The sequence below is a fragment of the Schistocerca serialis genome, chromosome 7 (genome assembly GCF_023864345.2).
Source record: "Schistocerca serialis cubense isolate TAMUIC-IGC-003099 chromosome 7, iqSchSeri2.2, whole genome shotgun sequence".
Classification (NCBI taxonomy): domain Eukaryota; kingdom Metazoa; phylum Arthropoda; class Insecta; order Orthoptera; family Acrididae; genus Schistocerca; species Schistocerca serialis.
In genome coordinates, this window is record NC_064644.1 from 124,924,766 (window position 1) to 124,945,323 (window position 20,558).

The following is a 20,558-nucleotide window of genomic DNA, read 5'->3' on the forward strand; positions in this document are numbered from 1 at the left end:
CTGGAATTCGGTAGTAGGAAAAGGGAGAGAAGGAAACGTAGTAGGTGAATACGGATTGGGGGAGAGAAATGAAAGAGGAAGCCGCCTGATAGAATTTTGCACAGAGCACAACTTAATCATAGCTAACACTTGGTTCAAGAATCATGAAAGAAGGTTGTATACATGGAAGAAGCCTGGAGATACTGACAGGTTTCAGATAGATTACATAATGGTAAGTCAGAGATTTAGGAACCAGGTTTTAAATTGTAAGACATTTCCAGGGGCAGATGTGGACTCTGATCACAATCTATTGGTTATGAACTGTAGATTAAAACTGAAGAAACTGCAAAAGGGTGGGAAGTTAAGGAGATGGGACCTGGATAAACTGAAAGAACCAGAGGTTGTACAGAGTTTCAGGGAGAGCATAAGGGAACAATTGACAGGAATGGGGAAAAGAAATACAGTAGAAGAAGAATGGGTAGCTTTGAGGTATGAAGTAGTGAAGGCGGCAGAGGACATAGTAGGTAAAAAGACGAGGGCTAGTAGAAATCCTTGGGGAACAGACGAAATACTGAATTTAATTGATGAAAGGAGAAAATATAAAAATGCAGTAAACGAAGCAGGCAAAAAGGAATACAAACGTCTCAAAAATGAGATTGACAGGAAGTGCAAAATGGCTAAGCAGGGAGGACAAATATAGATGTAGAGGCTTATCTCACTAGGGGTAAGATAGATACTGCCTACAGGAAAATTAAAGAGACCTTTGGAGAAAGGAGAACCACTTGCATGAATATCAAGAGCTTTGATGGAAACCCAGTTCTAAGCAAAGAAGGGAAAGCAGAAAGGTGGAAGGAGTATATAGAGGGTCTATACAAGGGCGATATACTTGAGAACAATATTATGGAAATGGAAGAGGATGTAGATGAAGATGAAATGGGAGATATGATACTGCGTAAAGAGTTTGACAGAGTGCTGAAAGACCTGAGTCGAAACATGGCCCCGGGAGTAGACAACATTCCATTAGAACTACTGACGGCCTTGGGAGAGCCAGTCCTGACAAAACTCTACCATCTGGTGAGCAAAATGTATGAGACAGGCGAAATACCCTCAGACTTCAAGAAGAATATAATAATTCCGATCCCAAAGAAAGCAGGTGCTGACAGATGTGAAAATTACCGAACAGTCAGTCTAATAAGTCACAGCTGCAAAATACTAATGCAAATTCTTTACAGACGAATGGAAAAACTAGTAGAAGCGGACCTCGGGGAAGATCAGTTTGGATTCCGTAGAAATGTTGGAACATGTGAGGCAATACTAACCTTACAACTTATCTTAGAAGAAAGATTACGAAAAGGCAAACCTACGTTTCTAGCATTTGTAGACTTAGAGAAAGCTTTTGACAATGTTGACTGGAATACTCTCTTTCAAATTCTAAAGGTGGCAGGGGTACAATACAGGGAGCGAAAGGCTATTTACAATTTGTACAGGAACCAGATGGCAGTTGTAAGAGTCGAGGGGCACGAAAGGGAAGCAGTGGTTGGGAAGGGAGTGAGACAGGGTTGTCCCCTATCCCCGATGTTATTAAATCTGTATATTGAGCAAGCAGTGAAGGAAACAAAAGAAAAATTTGGAGTAGGTATTAAAATCCATGGAGAAGAAATAAAAACTTTGAGGTTCGCCAATGACATTGTAATTCTGTCAGAGACAGCAAAGGACTTGGAAGAGCAGTTGAACGGAATGGACAGTGTCATGAAAGGAGGGTATAAGATGAACATCAACAAAAGCAAAACGAGGATAATGGAATGTAGTCGAATTAAGTCAGGTGATGCTGAGGGAATTAGAATAGGAAATGAGACACTTAAAGTAGTAAAGGAGTTTTGCTATTTGGGGAGCAAAATAACTGATGATGGTCGAAGTACAGAGGATATCAAATGTAGACTGGCAATGGCAAGGAAAATGTTTCTGAAGAAGAGAAATTTGTTAACATCGAGTATTGATTTAGGTGTCAGGAAGTCGTTTCTGAAAGTATTTGCATGGAGCGTAGCCATTTATGTAAGTGAAACATGGACGATAAATAGTTTGGACAAGAAGAGAATAGAAGCTTTCGAAATGTGGTGCTACAGAAAAGTGCTGAAGATTAGATGGGTAGATCATATAACTACTGAGGAGGTATTGAATAGGATTGGGGAGAAGAGAAGTTTGTGGCACAACTTAACTAGGGAAGGGATCGGTTGGTAGGACATGTTCTGAGGCATCAAGGGATCACCAATTTAGTGTTGGAGGGCAGCGTGGAGGGTAAAAATCATAGAGGGAGACCAAGAGATGAATACACTAAACAGATTCAGAAGGATGAAGGTTGCAGTAGGTACTGGGAGATGAAGAAGCTTGCACGGGATAGAGTAGCATGGAGAGCTGCATCAAACCAGTTTCAGGACTGAAGACCACAACACCACCACCTTGAAGAACAGTGTTTAAATGTCTCAACGACTGTTAGGTTTGAAAATTGTAGAGGCAGATCAATAGCCAAGTTGGGGAAGGGTGGGGGAGGAAGCAGTCGTAGCTCATTTAACAAATCAATGTTTTCCTCACAGTGAAACCACGGAAAATCTAAATCATGATGATTAAATTTGATTTGAACCACAACTTCTACAATATCCAAAATCAATGCCTTAATCACTGTGTCATCATTCTCAAAGGAATATGGAAAAAGACTGTATAGCACCTGTAAACTCATGTTTTCACTACCCACATGCCTAACATTTATTCCCAATCTAAATGAAATGGAACTATATTAGATACTTTTTTCTTTTTTTTAAAAAAAAGAATATGCAACTATCATTAGTTTGACACCTAGTTTCCACACAGGCTTTTCCACAACTGTCTATACGCAGAGATGTGTCATCTTTCCACAGATATCTTCTTAACATTCTGAACATAATGATTACCAAATCCAGCTCCCTGAAAACCAATGCTCTGATAATGTCCAACTGGCAGACAAAATATCAGCACTGACTGACTGTTGGGACTAAGTGCAAGCATCTCCACCAGCTTTGAAACAACTCAACGAATAGTCTGTGAAAGTCGTTTTCACACAGTTTTTGTGTGTGTGTGTGTGTGTGTGTGTGTGTGTGTGTGTGTGTGTGTGTGTGTGTGTGCGCGCGCACGCACGCACGCACATGCTGTGGGGGGGAAGGGAGACTGAAATGTCACAGCAGAATTCAACAATGTTAGTTGCTCAGTGACCATACTGGCACTGCAATGAATAATGACAGAGATGAGGTCAAAATATTGACTTCTGCCTTTTAAAACTACTGTTCCTTCTGCCAATCAACAAATGAATCGAAAATATTGAGATACACGATCAGAGAAGAGAAATCAATTAAAATTGTTCAACAGAGGAAATACAACGGGACCTGATGGTAATCCTGTGCAGTTCTCCATATGTTGTTTAAAAGAACGTGCTCCAATTCTGGCAGCAGTGTATCATAGACTGTTGAAGTGATGACATGTCTAAAGCAATATTGGTCCAAACCAAATGTAGGTTTTCAAAAAGGGTCGTCTGACATGCACAAAGCTATAAATCTATATCATTGCAGAATTATGGAATGTCTTATGCTAATGTATCATATTACTTAAGAAACCAAATGTCTTCTCTATAACAGGAATCAACGTGGACTCTGCAAACTTTGAATCTTTGAAACTCTGCTTCCTCTGTTCTTTCACAAAATGTTGTATGATGTGTCTCATGTAGATGCTGCATTCTTTGAATTCTGGAAGGCTTTCAATACACTTCAGCATTACTGAACAAAATACAAGTTCACACAATATCAAACCTGATTTATATTTACGGTGGAATGACCACACAAAACTAGTGGTAGGAAATGTAGACAGCTAAGAAATTCACTAGAGCTGTTTATTAATCAGTAGGTTAGACAACATTTAACAGTGATCACGATACATATTTTTGTATTGTACCATCAAGATATTCTCTTCATAGTCCCATTTTGTATAGGCCACCACTTCCTCATGTCCCCTTGGCACAATATTTGACAATGTAACCTATAATCATCATCATCATCATAATCATCACCATCATCCTCATCGTCGCCGTCGTCAGATGTCACCTGGCATATTCCCATCAACTACGAAGCAGCTTTACCATTTATATGTGCCAAACTGCCCCGTACCTACACCTTTATTTGGTTCTGACACCACAGTTCTGTAAGATGTCTGAAGATTTCTGGTCTGTCCTGGGTACTCTGTTAGAAGTAAGAACTCTTGACTGGTGATTAGCATCTGAACTGATTTTCTGATTTTCAGGAGTTGGTTCATTTGTTTTTGGTGTCATTTGAGAAGGCCACAGCTCTATCATAGGTTTTAAGGCAGAAACTAATGCTGTGATGAGGAAGTATCCAGCATCACAAATGACAAGGTTTCTTGTTAAACTAATCTGAATTACCTCTCTGATGAAACTGACATGAAACCTAGACATCAGTATGAAAATTCTTGTTGCACTATAGATCACTGACTGCTAATGCTGAATGACATTTATTTATCTTCTAAAAACTGACATCATCATTTTAAAATGTTCAAAATAAACTTAATAAATCAAAACAACATTAGATGGCTGTACACAAAGGGAGATAAAATTTGTCCCCGTGGTCTAGGGGTAGCGTCTTTGATTCATAATCAAAACGTCTTCGGTCCCGGGTTCGATCCCCGCCACTTCCTAAATTTTGATAAATAATCAGCATTGGCGGCCGAAGACTTCCGTCATAAGAAGTCAGCCTCATTCTGCCAACGGCCTTGTCAAAGAGGGCGGAGGAGCGGATAGAGGTTCAGGGCACTCTCTTGTCCTAGGGGTGGGAAATTGCCCCTAAAGGCGGAAGAATCAGCAATGATCAACGACATGAGGATGCAGAAGGCAATGGAAACCACTGCATTAAAGACACGTAACGTGTATCCACAGGACATGTGGCCTGTAATTGAAGAAGTGTCATGATGATCTCTCCATTGGCAAAAGATTCCGGAATAGTCCCCCATTCGGATCTCCGGGAGGGGACTGCCAAGGGGGAGGTTACCATGAGAAAAGGATAACGTTCTACGAGTCGGGGCGTGGAATGTCAGAAGCTTGAACGTGGTAGGGAAACTAGAAAATCTGAAAAGGGAAATGCAAAGGCTCAATCTAGATATAGTAGGGGTCAGTGAAGTGAAGTGGAAGGAAGCCAAGGATTTCTGGTCAGATGAGTATCGGGTAATATCAACAGCAGCAGAAAATGGTATAACAGGTGTAGGATTCATTATGAATAGGAAGGTAGGGCAGAGGGTGTGTTACTGTGAACAGTTCAGTGACTGGGTTGTTCTAATCAGAATCGACAGCAGGCCAACACCGACAACGATAGTTCAGGTATACATGCCGACGTCGCAAGCTGAAGATGAACAGATAGAGAAAGTGTATGAGGATATTGAAGGGGTAATGCAGTATGTAAAGGGGGACGAAAATCTAATAGTCATGGGCGACTGGAATGCAGTTGTAGGGGAAGGAGTAGAAGAAAAGGTTACAGGAGAATATGGGCTTGGGACAAGGAATGAAAGAGGAGAAAGACTAATTGAGTTCTGTAACAAGTTTCAGCTAGTAATAGCGAATACCCTGTTCAAGAATCACAAGAGGAGGAGGTATACTTGGAAAAGGCCGGGAGATACGGGAAGATTTCAATTAGATTACATCATGGTCAGACAGAGATTCCAAAATCAGATACTGGATTGTAAGGCGTACCCAGGAGCAGATATAGACTCAGATCACAATATAGTAGTGATGAAGAGTAGGCTGAAGTTCAAGACATTAGTCACGAAGAATCAATACCCAAAGAAGTGGGAAACGGAAGTACTAAGGAATGACGAGATACGTTTGAAGTTCTCTAACACTATAGATACAGCAATAAGGAATAGCGCAGTAGGCAGTACAGTTGAAGAGGAATGGACATCTCTAAAAAGGGCCATCACAGAAGTTGGGAAGGAAAACATATGTACAAAGAAGGTAGCTGCGAAGAAACCATGGGTAACAGAAGAAATACTTCAGTTGATTGATGAAAGGAGGAAGTACAAACACGTTCCGGGAAAATCAGGAATACAGAAATACAAGTCGCTGAGGAATGAAATAAATAGGAAGTGCAGGGAAGCTAAGACGAAATGACTGCAGGAAATATGTGAAGACATCGAAAAAGATATGATTGTCGGAAGGACAGACTCATCAGCATACAGGAAAGTCAAAACAACCTTTGGTGACATTAAAAGCAACGGTGGTAACATTAAGAGTGCAACAGGAATTCCACTGTTAAATGCAGAGGAGAGAGCAGATAGGTGGAAAGAATACATTGAAAGCCTCTATGAGGGTGAAGATTTGTCTGATGTGATAGAAGAAGAAACAGGAGTCGATTTAGAAGAGATAGGGGATCCAGTATTAGAATCGGAATTTAAAAGAGCTTTGGAGGACTTACGGTCAAATAAGGCAGAAGGGATAGATAACATTCCATCAGAATTTCTAAAATCATTGGGGGAAGTGGCAACAAAATGACTATTCACGTTTGTGTGTAGAATATATGAGTCTGGCGATATACCATCTGACTTTCGAAAAAGCATCATCCACACAATTCCGAAGACGGCAAGAGCTGACAAGTGCGAGAATTATCGCACAATCAGCTTAACAGCTCATGCATCGAAGCTGCTTACAAGAATAATATACAGAAGAATGGAAAAGAAAATTGAGAATGGGCTAGGTGACGATCAGTTTGGCTTTAGGAAAAGTAAAGGGACGAGAGAGGCAATTCTGACGTTACGGCTAATAATGGAAGCAAGGCTGAAGAAAAATCAAGACACTTTCATAGGATTTGTTGACCTGGAAAAAGCATTCGACAATATAAAATGGTGCAAGCTGTTCGAGATTGTGAAAAAAGTAGGGGTAAGCTATAGGGAGAGACGGGTCATATACAATATGTACAACAACCAAGAGGGAATAATCAGAGTGGACGATCAAGAACGAAGTGCTCGTATTAAGAAGGGTGTAAGACAAGGCTGTAGCCTTTCGCCCCTACTCTTCAATCTGTACATCGAGGAAGCAATGATGGGAATAAAAGAGAGGTTCAGGAGTGGAATTAAAATACAAGGTGAAAGGATATCAATGATACGATTCGCTGATGACATTGCTATCCTGAGTGAAAGTGAAGAAGAATTAAATGATCTGCTGAACGGAATGAACAGTCTAATGAGTACACAGTATGGTTTGAGAGTAAATCGGAGAAAGACGAAGGTAATGAGAAGTAGCAGAAATGAGAACAGCGAGAAACTTAACATCAGGATTGATGGTCACGAAGTCAATGAAGTTAAGGAATTCTGCTACCTAAGCAGTAAAATAACCAATGACGGACGGAGCAAGGAGGACATCAAAAGCAGACTCGCTATGGCAAAAAAGGCATTTTTGGCCAAGAGAAGTCTACTAATATCAAATACCGGGCTTAATTTGAGGAAGAAATTTCTGAGGATGTACGTCTGGAGTACAGCATTGTATGGTAGTGAAACATGGACTGTGGGAAAACCGGAACAGAAGAGAATCGAAGCATTTGAGATGTGGTGCTATAGACAAATGTTGAAAATTAAGTGGACTGATAAGGTAAGGAATGAGGAGGTTCTACGCAGAATCGGAGAGGAAAGGAGTATGTGGAAAACACTGATAAGGAGAAGGGACAGGATGATAGGACATCCGCTAAGACATGAGGGAATGACTTCCATGGTACTAGAGGGAGCTGTAGAGGGCAAAAAACTGTAGAGGAAGACAGAGATTGGAATACGTCAAGCAAATAACTGAGGACGTAGGTTGGAAGTGCTACTCTGAGATGAAGAGGTTAGCACAGGAAAGGAATTCGTGGCGGGCCGCATCAAACCAGTCAGTAGACTGAGAGAGAGAGAGAGAGAGAGAGAGAGAGAGAGAGAGAAAAAAGCAGAATTCTGAAGCAGCAGGCCACATAAATGATGACTATTGAAACAGCTGTAAAATTCTAAAACAAGGTGTTTTAAAACCTCCATTACAACATAAAAGACCAATAATTTGAAGAGATAAAATTGTCATAATCATAGAAGAAAAACAAAAAGCATTTCAAAAGTACACAACTACAGACACTTCTGAAGACAAAATTAAATACAGCTGTGTGAGTTGACATCTTGGCTGAAGTGCTGTAATAATGAATAGTTGTTTTTTGGAATCGTTAGATCCCTTTCTAAACTACAAACAAAATTATTAATTTTCTCTCTCTTTTCTTCTAGTTTCCCTTTTCTGATGGCTCATCATAATACAGAAAATGAATATTTAAACAACATGAGCAGCCAATGCCACCATTCTATGGTTAAAGATGTTTTTGGTTTGACATTTTTTATTGAGCAGCTGAGGTCCTGCAACTATCTAATATAAAGATGGACTTACAGAGAAACATTAAATTTTTCAGTTTGAATGTGTCATTCAGGTGAAACAGTAGGCACATAGGCTGTCATATCAATGAGCATGTGATTAATAGAAAATCAAAGGTAAACTATTCCCGAACTTTATGGTCAATATGCCAAGTGTCACAAAGTCAAAGAATAATTTGCTTCAACATAGATTAGAGTTCTGGCAAGAAGAGAATCCAACTAATTGGTAGGTACTGAATAGAATTGGGGACAAAAGCAATTTGTGGCACAACTTGATTAAAAGAAGGGGCTGGTTAATAGGACACATTCTGAGACATCAAGGAACCACTGATTTAGGGTTGGAGGCAAGTGTGTGGGGGGGACCAATAGGTGAATACAGTGAGCAGGTTCAAAACGATAGGTTACACTAGTTATTCAGAGATGGAGATGCTTGCACAACATACAATAGTGTGGAGAACTATGTCAAATTAGTGTTCTGACTGAAGGCGACAACAACAGCATGTTAAAAAAATGAGGCAGAATTAAACTCAACACTGAAGTTCTGTTAACAATAATAAAGCAGCAGAGGAAGAGGGACTTAAAATTGGACACATTTCAATAAACTGTTTGCAAATCTTGAAATGTTCCTGGTGTATTGGGTACTTGATGATGACATGGGAGTACAGCCCTAGAGGTGTGACATCGGCTACTCGTGTTGTGGAAATATTTATTTTCCTTATTAAGATGGCAGCTTCACACAACAGTATTTAATGTTGTTTATTAATAGCTACAGGCACACTCAGGGCTTCATTATTGTGCTCACATGATGACCATTGATAAATATTTTCACCACATATGCCAGGTGATGAAGCCTTGAGCTCCTCAAAACCAGTCATGGCTGTAAACAACATCAAATACATGTGTGAAGGGGAATCACATTAAAGAGGATAAATAACTATTTTTTCTCCAAAACAAATTTATATCAACAGACATCACCAATTTCTTCCATTGGTAATAAATTGTGTGACATGGGTTGTTAATGTCAGTCTTTGACAGCTCACTTGATGTCTGGTGGTGGTGGTGGTTAGTGTTTAACGTCCCGTCGACAACGAGGTCATTAGAGACGGAGCGCAAGCTCGGGTTAGGGAAGGATTGGGAAGGAAATCGGCCGTGCCCTTTAAAAGGAACCATCCTGGCATTTGCCTGAAACGATTTAGGGAAATCACGGAAAACCTAAATCAGGATGGCCGGAGACGGGATTGAACCGTCGTCCTCCCGAATGCGAGTCCAGTGTGCTAACCACTGCGCCACCTCGCTCGGTTTCGATGTCTGGTAGGTGCCTAGATGAAAGACCATGTGTCACAGTAAATGGGCGGCCAGCTGCATTCCCAAATCATCAGCAATTATGTTGATTGCAGACTAAACTCAAAATTTCTTGGACTGCTAATAAATATGGGCAGGAGAAGAAGAACCACCACCACCACCTTGGCAAAAAGTTATTATTATACCAGTAATTAAAAAAACAAAATCTTAAAGACTGTGAAAACTATACTGAGGTATACAGGTTAAGGAGTCAATATAAAACTTTTGCCCAAACAAAACTAAACTTCAAACTAACTATGAATATCTGTAAGTGAAAAATAAACTATTTTCCTAAGGTAGGTCTCACTCTGAAGCCTATATTGATCTAAAATATTTGATTCAACAACATAGAGAATTTAATACAGAAACACACACAGCATTCAATGGTTATATGGAAACATCTGACATAATGAATTAGCTAGACGATGAAATGCCTAATCAGGTTATACAATCAGTATATAAATTATTCAGGGAAAATGTGAGCTCTATGAAATTAGGAACAGAAGTTTCCGTTTGAGTATGGCAAGGTTTCTGTTTAACACTGACATCAATATAACTGTAAATATCACAGCAAAAACGTTTTTGTTAGCAACAGTAAGCAAAGTCACCCTCAAGGAGGAAAAAATTGATAAAAGCAAAATTTACATTTAGATATTTCAATAACAGAGCAAATCAATTCTTTTTTGGATACTTACATGTTATCACACAAAATACAAAACTACAACACAACATGCAATTATCAACAAGGTTTCCAGAACAACGCAAGTCCACAAGCAAATAAGATGAATAGATTACACAGAAGAGTCTTAGCTTGACTAGTGTTCTGTTATCGTAGATGAGTGCGAACATTTGCAATCAAGCTCAAGGAAACACTTAAAAGTCATGGAGATTAAATTTATGAGGAAAACTGCTAGCCACAGTTCACGAGATCTTAACCACAATGAAACAACAGCCAAAGAGCTTAAAGTATCATTTATTGTAGGTTGATTTCAAGGCCACAAATAATACGAGACTGGAATAGAAGGGAGAACCAATACAGGTACTCAAGGTACCCTCCGCCACACACCGTCAGGTGGCTTGCGGAGTATGGATGTAGATGTAGACCACAAACAAAACTAACTTCAAGACATTAGGTAAATGCAACTGCCACAGCAAACTGTGTATTGGCCAAACAAGTGATGAAAGCAGACAGCAGCTGACTACTAGGGCTGTTAATGGAATGGATGATGAGGATGCAGCATTGAATTTTTGTAGATGTGGTATCCATGCAGAGTAAAACTAGGCCAGATGTAGAACTGCACTTACAGTGTCTGTGGCTTTTACAATGTATGCCATAGTTGGTAAATGTTTATGTAGTGAGTGATGGGAGAGTGAATCTAATCAATGGTGAGTCGGATGATTAGAAAAGATGATAGAACCAATGAGAAAATAGTCTTCAATAAACAATGTCATGTTGAGGAGTGTATGAAATTAGGTCATGGCATAATGCAATACACATATTATGCAAAAATGTTGTCACATAAAACATAATATTTCATAACATTTAAATGAAGTCTTAGGTTCTTACATAACCACAATCTCGTAAATCAGGACATTTCGAAAAAAATGCACCAAGTTTTAGAAACAATCATTGGTCTACACTATGTATCAGTCCATTACCATAGCCAGTTTTCCTCCAGTGACATTTGCTGACTTTGACAACTCATTACGAAATTATAACATTGAAATACAGAACAATATCCCAAAAAATCTTGTCATAATCTATGCAACATACAAGACAAATACAAAAACCAATAACCAACTGCATAGGCCTGATCTGTAATAGCCAGTTCAATAAATGCCAATCTTGCACTATCTGTATCGAAAACAAAAGTAATCAATTCATATCTTCTGCCAAAAAAAGTCATTAGATTCACTGATTATCACTGGCTACTGTATAGTCCTACTATCAACTGATTAACTATGACAAATGGAAATGAGCTGCCAACAGCAGCACATAGCAGAAGAGATACCAACACTTTAACCTGATATATATATATGGGGGGGCTCTCAAATTTGTCTACAGAGCTTTCAAACAGGTTAAAGTGTTGGTATCTCTTCTGCTATGTGCTGCTGTTGGCAGCTCATTTCCATTTGTCATAGTTAATCAGTTGATAGTAGGACTATACAGTAGCCAGTGATAATCAGTGAATCTAATGACTTTTATATTATATATATAAAAAAAGGACCATAATTTATAATCTAGTAATTTTTACATTCACAATCAGAGAGTGAATTGGCCCAAATACATCCACATTTAAAACTGTGTGCTACATGACCGGAAATCTTAATTAATGCCCACCTTTTCTCCTACAACCCCAGTGAGAAGGGTTTTGCTTAACTCTTTCCTTTCCTTATTATGAACTGATCTCACCAATTACTATAAGTTAAGAAATAAATTACCTTGCATATATGTTGTTGGATGGAGAGCATGTAAATTGTGACTCCGAGTGTAACTTTACATTTCGAAATAAATCACAAAAGTTTTCAAACAGCTCAAGGAGTTCTTCAGATGTATTCTCATACACAGCTATAACTTCAGTGGTAACAATATTGTACACCACAAAAAAGGATGACTGAGCATTGGCCTCTGTTGCTTTTAATGTAACAATATCTTCACTTGCATACTTGACAAGCAGATGATTCTCATCCAGAAGCTGCATCCTCCACATTCGGAGTGCCCTAAACTAAATCAGAGAAGGAATGGTTTAGTAGAAATCGGCTTTAAGTAAACTACAGTAATGTGATGTTACATAGCATTTCAATTGTAGAGTGAAACTTACCTGATCAAAGTACTGATAAAATTTCCGTAGTTCATACGGGTCATTGGTTGTATCCGAAATATGCTTCGCTCTCTTGAACAAGAAAACCAACAGTCTGTGTTTCATACAGTTTATACTTTTTTCTCTAAAGGCTCGGTAATTAATAGAATTCTGTCCTGGGTTCGATACTGGTGACAGAATGAAGTCATCATCCTCATAACAGAAACGGCCTATAGTTCGCACACTTATAAACATGCCGTCACACAACTGAAAAATATGTATTGTCTGATGCTGTACTGAGAGTACGGCTAATGTATCTTTGTACAAGTACAAACCCTGATTGTGAGATAAGAATATTTTATCAACTTTAAACATTTTGGTATCACAAAGACGGCCAGCTTGAATGTCAACTAGATGAAGAGAGTAATCCTCCAATGGTGAGCGAGGGTTTGGTGTCACCGATTCGTTATTTGTGTAAATTTCATAAAAATGAGGGCGCAAATCGTCTGGAATAAAAGCTGCCGAACCAACAATAACATACCGACCATCGTCGGTAAACAGGCTGCACTCTCTATTAAGTTGCTCTCCACTCTGCGCAACATTGACGGTATATTTGATCTTAAAGAAACGACTGAAGACTGAACTTCGTATGTACTCACTCTCTCGGTCGCTGGTGTGTCCAATATATTCGCCCTTACAGTTCTGAACGAGGTCGGCAGCTGCTGAACATCCCTGATATTCATAGATTTCCAGCGATGTCTGATCGGATGAAAAAGCAATGAAGTACTGGCCATCTGGACTGAATTTTCGGAGAAAACAAGGTGGTTTCTCGACATTTATTATTGTGAAATTGGGGAAAACGTTTTGATGAAATTCCCTAGCAACGTGGAAATGTGTACCCGGATGAACGGCTCCAAATGTTTCTCTCTTCCTTAATCGGTGGACAATATTCTGTGGAGGGATGTATCTTGGTTTTATGGTGTGTTTACAGGTGTCTTCGTTCAGATTGTCTTCCATTGTTCATAAACGTTGCAACACTACACGTTTTCCTATACATGTTGATGCCGCTTTTAGCTTATGAAAACTGTGAAAAACATGACGAACTTCTTTACACGTATCCACAGGTACGCAGTACGTCAACAAACATACTTTACAGACGACTCAGTTTCCATCGCACTTTTGTTTATCATGCTGTACAACTCACAGTTATGGTAAACTAAGAAAAACGCTACAGAGACATCATTTTCACAAAGATGTTCTCAGTGGCAAATGTCATCGAGCACACAGCACAGTCCATTGTATCTAAACACTAGAATGTTAATGAAAGATATGCAGCACATGAGTAAATGATGTCAATATGTGATTGACGTAGACATCATGTTGTAGTTCCCTGATTCACTTTTGTTTTCTGAAAACATGCAGAAACATTAACTGTTTCTTACATCTTTGGGTTTATTTTGTCGAAGAATGTTGTAAATTTCCACGTGGCTGAGTTATACAGATAAATAATACAAACAATAATATACTGTGAAGTTTAACAATATGTAAAAATCTTTGGATATTATAGTAATGGGTTGCGTTAACGCCTTACACCAGTGGTTTACGGTTGGAAGGCCTGCTGGAGAGTAATATAGAACCTATATCGTGGAACATCGTTTTAGGTGGTGAGAATTTAAGTCTGAATATAAAATACAACCATGGCTGAAGCAGTAGTGGAGGCGCCTCAACTTTCTAGATTTTTTTGTCATAAATGCAGTGTGGAAATAACTCCATTGCTACCGGTAAGTTTGACAACACATTTGCGTGTTATTTAGACATGGGGAAAAATCGTGATCTGTCACTAGGACTAGATAATTTTATCACATCTATCATGTAACATAAGTACAGGATTTCAGTATTATTACGTTATTTGTTGTAATCTGGATCTATTTCTTTCTTACATCGATATTAATACATGGGTTGAAATTGAGCCTCATATCCTGTCACAATTATGTGTTTGTGTTTTTGTACATGAGTTTCATTTCACGTTTCCGCGTGTGAAAGTATCACTTTTTTATTTGAAAAAGCATTTGTTTACAAAAAATAATTTTTTGTATGTTTGTTTCTGTGTCCATTAAGCAGATCACAAGAAAGCTTTATCTCAGGGAGTATAATTGAACTGAATAAATGCTTGAAGTGCTGTTAATACCATAGCTCAATACGGTTAGTTTCGTGAGGTCCGAAGCGTTTTCCACCAAAGCTAGAACGACAAGTCTGTTACATGACCTGCTACTTGTGTTATCGAACCATTGTTCAACGACATTCCACCGTAAATATGTTTTTAATTTATCTTTCACACATTTTTACTATTTTCTAACTTATACGATTCATTAGTCGTATAATTCAATACTTGTGTTGTGTGCTAGATTGTATTGTTAACATTCCACAGATAACCGGATTGATACATACTGACTACCTAAAATTTTTCTACAATGAAATGGTCATGGCATGTTTACTATTGTATTTTTTTGTGATGTGAGCTAGGTAACTCCAGCAATTAAATAATAAAAACATGGGAAATGTGTGCCACACAATGCACAATTATGTTTTTGTTTACGAACTTTTTCTCATTAATGTAGAAACGACTCTGAAAACCAAAGTTTTGGAAAGCTAAATCAGGCAATAAAATTATATGAAGCACAAGGAATGTAGGAAAATATCAGTTATCCCTGTTATGTGATTGCAGGCTTTGTTGCCCTATTCTAGTGATAAAATCTTCTTTGGTGATCACCCGAGACAGTTTCACACCATTGCGTAGCTGATCACCCAAACAGATTTTGCCATGGCAAAACAAAGAAACTAATGTTTTGAACGTAATTGGACCTAGTCATGATCTGCAGAGGAAATTCAAAAACTGAAAATTTATAAATCATGTAATAATAGCATTTTGTTTAAAGTAGTAAGCATATGTTACTGTAATATTACAGTTGATGATTTTTCTGATTTTTTAGCTATTAACGGGGAAGTGATAGGTTGAAAAAGTAGAATGCAACAGGTGAAAATTATACAACTAATTCGCCATGTTTCAGTGCATTGCAGTTGTGTGTTTCTGTGTTGTTTATAGGAACTTTTACAATCTAATTACCTTTAAGAACATTCAAAATGACAGGAACGACTTGTTTCACTATCCTGTCAATCATGCGTAAAGGAATTTGAAACTGATACTGGTTGATGCTCCACCTGCCAGAATATTTGTTGCTTCCAAGGAGTGTTATTAAACAAAGCTGATCTGTATGAAAAGTCTGATATCAAAGATTTTATAGCTCTGCTTATAATATATTTAGGGTCAATTTTGAAGTAAATAAACGTCCAGTCTAAAACGGAATGTCCTATATCTCTGGAAGAGAAGATAGTTGAAGGCATTAACGTGACTAAGCACATGTCATATGCTGAGGCAAAGAAGACTTTCTAAATTTTTCATTGTCTTGATACATCGTAAGTCTATCTGTAGAAAGGTATTTGTAATCATCAGGAACTTTTTGGATAAACATGGCAGGTTACCAATAAATGCTGTAAAGAAGGGGAAGGGGAGACTAGCTAAGCTTATAGGTGACAGTGTAGTGGGTGGTGGTAGTGGTATCACTCATGGAAAAATTCCTGTAGTAGTTGGTGTTGCAGCAAATCTATAGAATTTCGTTTAGTTGTTCCTTGCTCTCTCCAGCAATTTAACTTAGCTACCTCTTCATTATTTAACTAGCAATTCCGGAAAGTAGTGTAAAATTTAAGTTGTTGTTTTCAGAAACTTTGCACTTTTGTTTTTGTTTACACACAGTTGCGTATAGGCCAAATTTGTGTAACCATATTTTCGTGTTTATCTGTAATTTAACTGACTTATTCTTAATAAACCAATACGTTTCTCATGAGTGAAAAGTGCTTGACTTGCTGTAGAATTGTTAGGTCGGGGCTTTGGTGTGATGGGTGCTGTAGTTTTTTCCATGTGGGTGACTGTAGTGGTGTGGGAATAGGGGAAGTAAATGAGACTCATCAGTGGTTTTGTAGGATTTGTAGTAGAGATAGGAAGATACTAGAACAGGAGGGGAAAATTGCCGCCCTTCAGGCTGAGTTAGACAAGGCCAGGGGAGATCTTGACAGGTTAAGGAGGGAGAAGGGTAAAGAGAGGTGGGAAGTGGCAACAGGCAACAGGAGGAACAGGCCTAGAACTTTGTCTGACAGCTTTATGGTGAATGTGGAAAATAGATTTGACCTGTTGCTTCAGTTAGAAGCTGGTGAGCCTCAAGCAGTTGCAGATGTAGACAGGGCACAACAAACTTTCAGCAGCAAATTGAAAAGTAAGAATGTAGGGAAATCAGTAAAGAGAAAGAAAGTGTTGTTGTTAGGTAGTTCCCATGGAAGAGGTGTTGGCCAACTTTTGCAGGATGAACTAGGATCAGAATACCAGGTCACCAATTTTTTTAAACCTAGTGCTGGTCTGGAGCAGGTGACAGAGGATTTAGGATCACTTTGCAAAGATTTCACTAAGGAAGACACCGTGGTTATAGTGGGTGGGGCAGGTAACAGTGACAGGGATCCTGGGTACAGTATAGTGTGTGACCTGGCGAAGATTGCATCAGCATCGAAGCATACTAGTGTTGAGTTTGTCTCTGTTCTTGGGCGCCATGACCGACCTCATTTGAACTCTTGTGTCAAGAGAGTTAATTTGGAGCTGGAACGGCTGCTCCTGTCGGGTGCGGGGTCACACGTTGGTGTGGTTCATGTTGATTCTATCAGTAGGTGGGATTATACTAGGCATGGCCTTCACCTCAACAGGAAGGGGAAGGGTAAATTGGCTGGGGAAATAGCAGGGAAGTTAAAGGGGGGAGGCACTGTCATGAGTGGTAAAATACCAGTGGTTATAGGATTCAGAAAAGACCCTTTTTTAGGGTAGGGAGGACAGAAAGAAAGCAAATTTTAAGAGAGGTTAGAACTGAGACAAACCTTCAGTTTGAGAAAGAAATCAAAAAAACATAATTCCAGCTTATTACATCAGCATAAACAGCCATTGGTTAAGAATTTTCAACTGTCAGCAGATATTTTAACTCGGGTCTAGTGCAGCAGGGGATACAACCCGTCGGCTTTGGACAAGGACGTCACAAGCCGCCAGAGAGCAGTTTACCATTTTCGCTTTTGCTGTTATGTTTCAGTTTAGTTTTTTTACTGATTGCTTAATAAAGTGGATCTGTTTATTCTATCTCGTGAGATTTTTTTTTAAAAAGTCAAAAAACACTTATCAGCCACTGAAGGGAGCTACAACACTAAGAAGAATCGCTTCTCGATTGGCCACTTGTGACGTCATTGTCCAAAGCCGACGGGTTGTATCCCCTGCTGCACTAGTCCCTTTAACTCCACCCAATTTTAACTCAGTCAGTGTGAAATGTCAGCTATCTTTATTGCATCAAAATATTCGAGGACTGTGAAATAAAATTAATGAATTAACTATCTGCATAGATGAATTAGTCTTCAAACCCAGCTGACATGATCTGCCTCTCTTAACATCATGTGACCACTGGTATAGAACTTTTAAGTGTTACAGGGTTTAGGTTAGCATCTCACTTTTGTAGATCAGGAATGGAGAAAGGAGGAGTTGCCACATTCATCAGGAACTGTCATAAATTTAAGAACATAGACATTCATAAATTTTGCCTAGAACAGCATATGGAAGCATGTGCAACAGAATTAGAATTTCACAAAAAATCCTTCATAATATTAAGTGTATATCGAGCACCTGCAGGTAACTTTAATCTGTTTGTAAACCACCTTGAAGCTGTACTGGCCCATATAACAACCAAAAACAAAGAAATAGTGGTTGCTGGTGATTTCAATGTAGATTTCCTTAAAGACTCTCCCAATAAGAACTTATTTGAGTTAGTAACACTATCATTCAACTTAATTCCCACTGTAAAGTTCCCCACTAGGATAGCCACTTGCTCACAAACAGCCATTGATAATATCTTTATAGAAAAGTCCAATGAACAAAATTATATTACAAAACCAATAGTCAATGGCCTCTCAGACCATGACATACAGTTCCTTCTGTTAAATGTTAATACTGAACAGGATATAAAATCTGTTAAATCTAAGCTCAAGAGGGTAATCAGTAAGCCAAAAATTGATTATTTTAGGACACTCCTCAGAGACATTCACTGGACTGATGTTTACAGTGTTCATGGCATGAATGAAGAATATAACATTTTTGCTAATAAAGTGCTTACCTTATTCGAACACTGCTTTCCCCCAAAACTTACCAAGGTTAGAGCAAAGTCTACAAAGAAGCCGTGGATTACTCGAGGAATAGGGGTATCTTGTAAAACAAAAAGAAAACTGTATCTGTCAATCCGAAACATTTCCAATGTTGATGCTATAGCACATTATAAGAAATACTGCAAAATATTAAAGACTGTAAAACGGATGTCAAAGCAAATATATTACAAGGAAAAGATTGTCATATCAGATAACAAAATAAAGACAATATGGGATATAGTGAAGGAGGAGACTGGTAGAACCAGACATGAAGAGGAACAAATAGCATTAAGAGTAAATGATACATTGGTGACAGATGTGTATAGTGTTGCAGAACTTTTTAACAAACATTTTATAACTGTTACTGAAAAGATGGGGTTGTCAGGTTTGGTAGATGCTGCTATGGAATACCTTAGACCAGACATTTCAAGTAACTTCCATAATATGAATGTGACCCTCACTACCCCAACAGAAATAATGTCCATCATAAAATCTTTAAAATCAAAAACATCTAGTGGGTATGATGAAATATCAACAAAGTTAATTAAATAATGTGATTCTGAGCTAAGTAACATATTAAGCTATCTGTGTAACCAGTCGTTTATCAGTGGAATATTTCCTGAATGGCTGAAATATGCTGAAGTTAAGCCACTGTTTAAGAAGGTTGATGAAGAAATAGCATCAAATTTCCGTCCAATTTCACTGTTGCCAGCATTCTCAAAAATTTTCGAAAAAGTAATGTAGTCGTCTTTATAACCATCTTATCTCAAATAACATACTGTCAAAGTCACAGTTTGGATTTCTAAAAGGTTCTGATATTGAGAAGGCTATCTACACTTACAGTGAAAATGTGCTTAATTCATTAGACAAAAAATTGCAGGCAACTGGTATATTTTGTGATCTGTCAAAGGCATTTGACTGTGTAAATCACAATATCCTTTTAAGTAAACTAGAATATTATAGTGTAACAGGAAATGCTGCAAATTGGTTCAAATCTTATATCTCTTGGCAGGAAACAAAGGGTGTTATTAGGAAAGAGACATGTATCAAGCTATCAGGCATCATCCAACTGGGAACTTAATTACATGTGGGGTCCCACAAGGTTCCATTTTGGGCCCTTACTTTTTCTTGTGTATGTCAATGACCTTTCATCAGTAACATTACCAGATGCCAAGTTTGTTTTGTTTGCCAATGATACAAACATTGCAATAAATAGCAAATCAGGTGTAGTCTTAGAGAGATCAGCCAATAAAATATTTGTGGACATTAATCACTGGTTCCTAGCCAATTCTTTGTCACTAAACTTTGAAAAAACACACTACTTGCAGTTCAGAACTTGTAAGGGGTGTCCCAAGAGTATATGTCTAACATACGATGACAAGAAGATAGAAGAAGTTGACAGTGTTAAATTCTTGGGATTACAGCTTGATAATAAATTCAACTGGGAGGAGCACACCACAGAACTGCTGAAGCGTCTCTGTTTGCAATGCGAATTTTGTCAGACATAAGGGATATAAAAAGGAAAAAGCTGGCATACTATGCTTACTTTCATTCCATAATGTCATATGGGATTATTTTTTGGGGTAATTCATCAAGCCAAGCTAAAGTTTTCTGGGCACAAAAACGTGCAGTAAGCGTTATATGTGGTGTGAACTCGAGAACATCCTGCAGAAGCCTGTTTTGGGAACTAGGGGTACTAACTAC

General features: G+C 38.5%; 2 protein-coding genes across 2 annotated transcripts in view; one reads left to right on the plus strand and one right to left on the minus strand.

Moving 5' to 3' along the window:
* The window catches only part of LOC126412315 (DET1 homolog), a 72,071-nt gene extending 58,108 nt beyond the window's left edge, over positions 1-13,963 (minus strand). The window contains exons 1-2 of the mRNA XM_050081836.1: positions 12,600-13,963; positions 12,220-12,503 (exon numbers count right to left, since the gene is read on the minus strand). Coding sequence (XP_049937793.1) covers positions 12,220-12,503; positions 12,600-13,595 — 1,280 coding nt within the window. The 5' untranslated portion in view covers positions 13,596-13,963. The remainder of the gene's footprint in view (positions 1-12,219; positions 12,504-12,599) is intronic.
* Positions 13,964-14,075: 112 nt separating this feature from the next.
* Positions 14,076-20,558, plus strand: part of LOC126412317 (E3 ubiquitin-protein ligase Iruka-like) — a 152,599-nt gene continuing 146,116 nt past the window's right edge. The window contains exon 1 of the mRNA XM_050081838.1: positions 14,076-14,359. Within this exon, the coding sequence (XP_049937795.1) occupies positions 14,276-14,359 (84 nt within the window). The 5' untranslated portion in view covers positions 14,076-14,275. The remainder of the gene's footprint in view (positions 14,360-20,558) is intronic.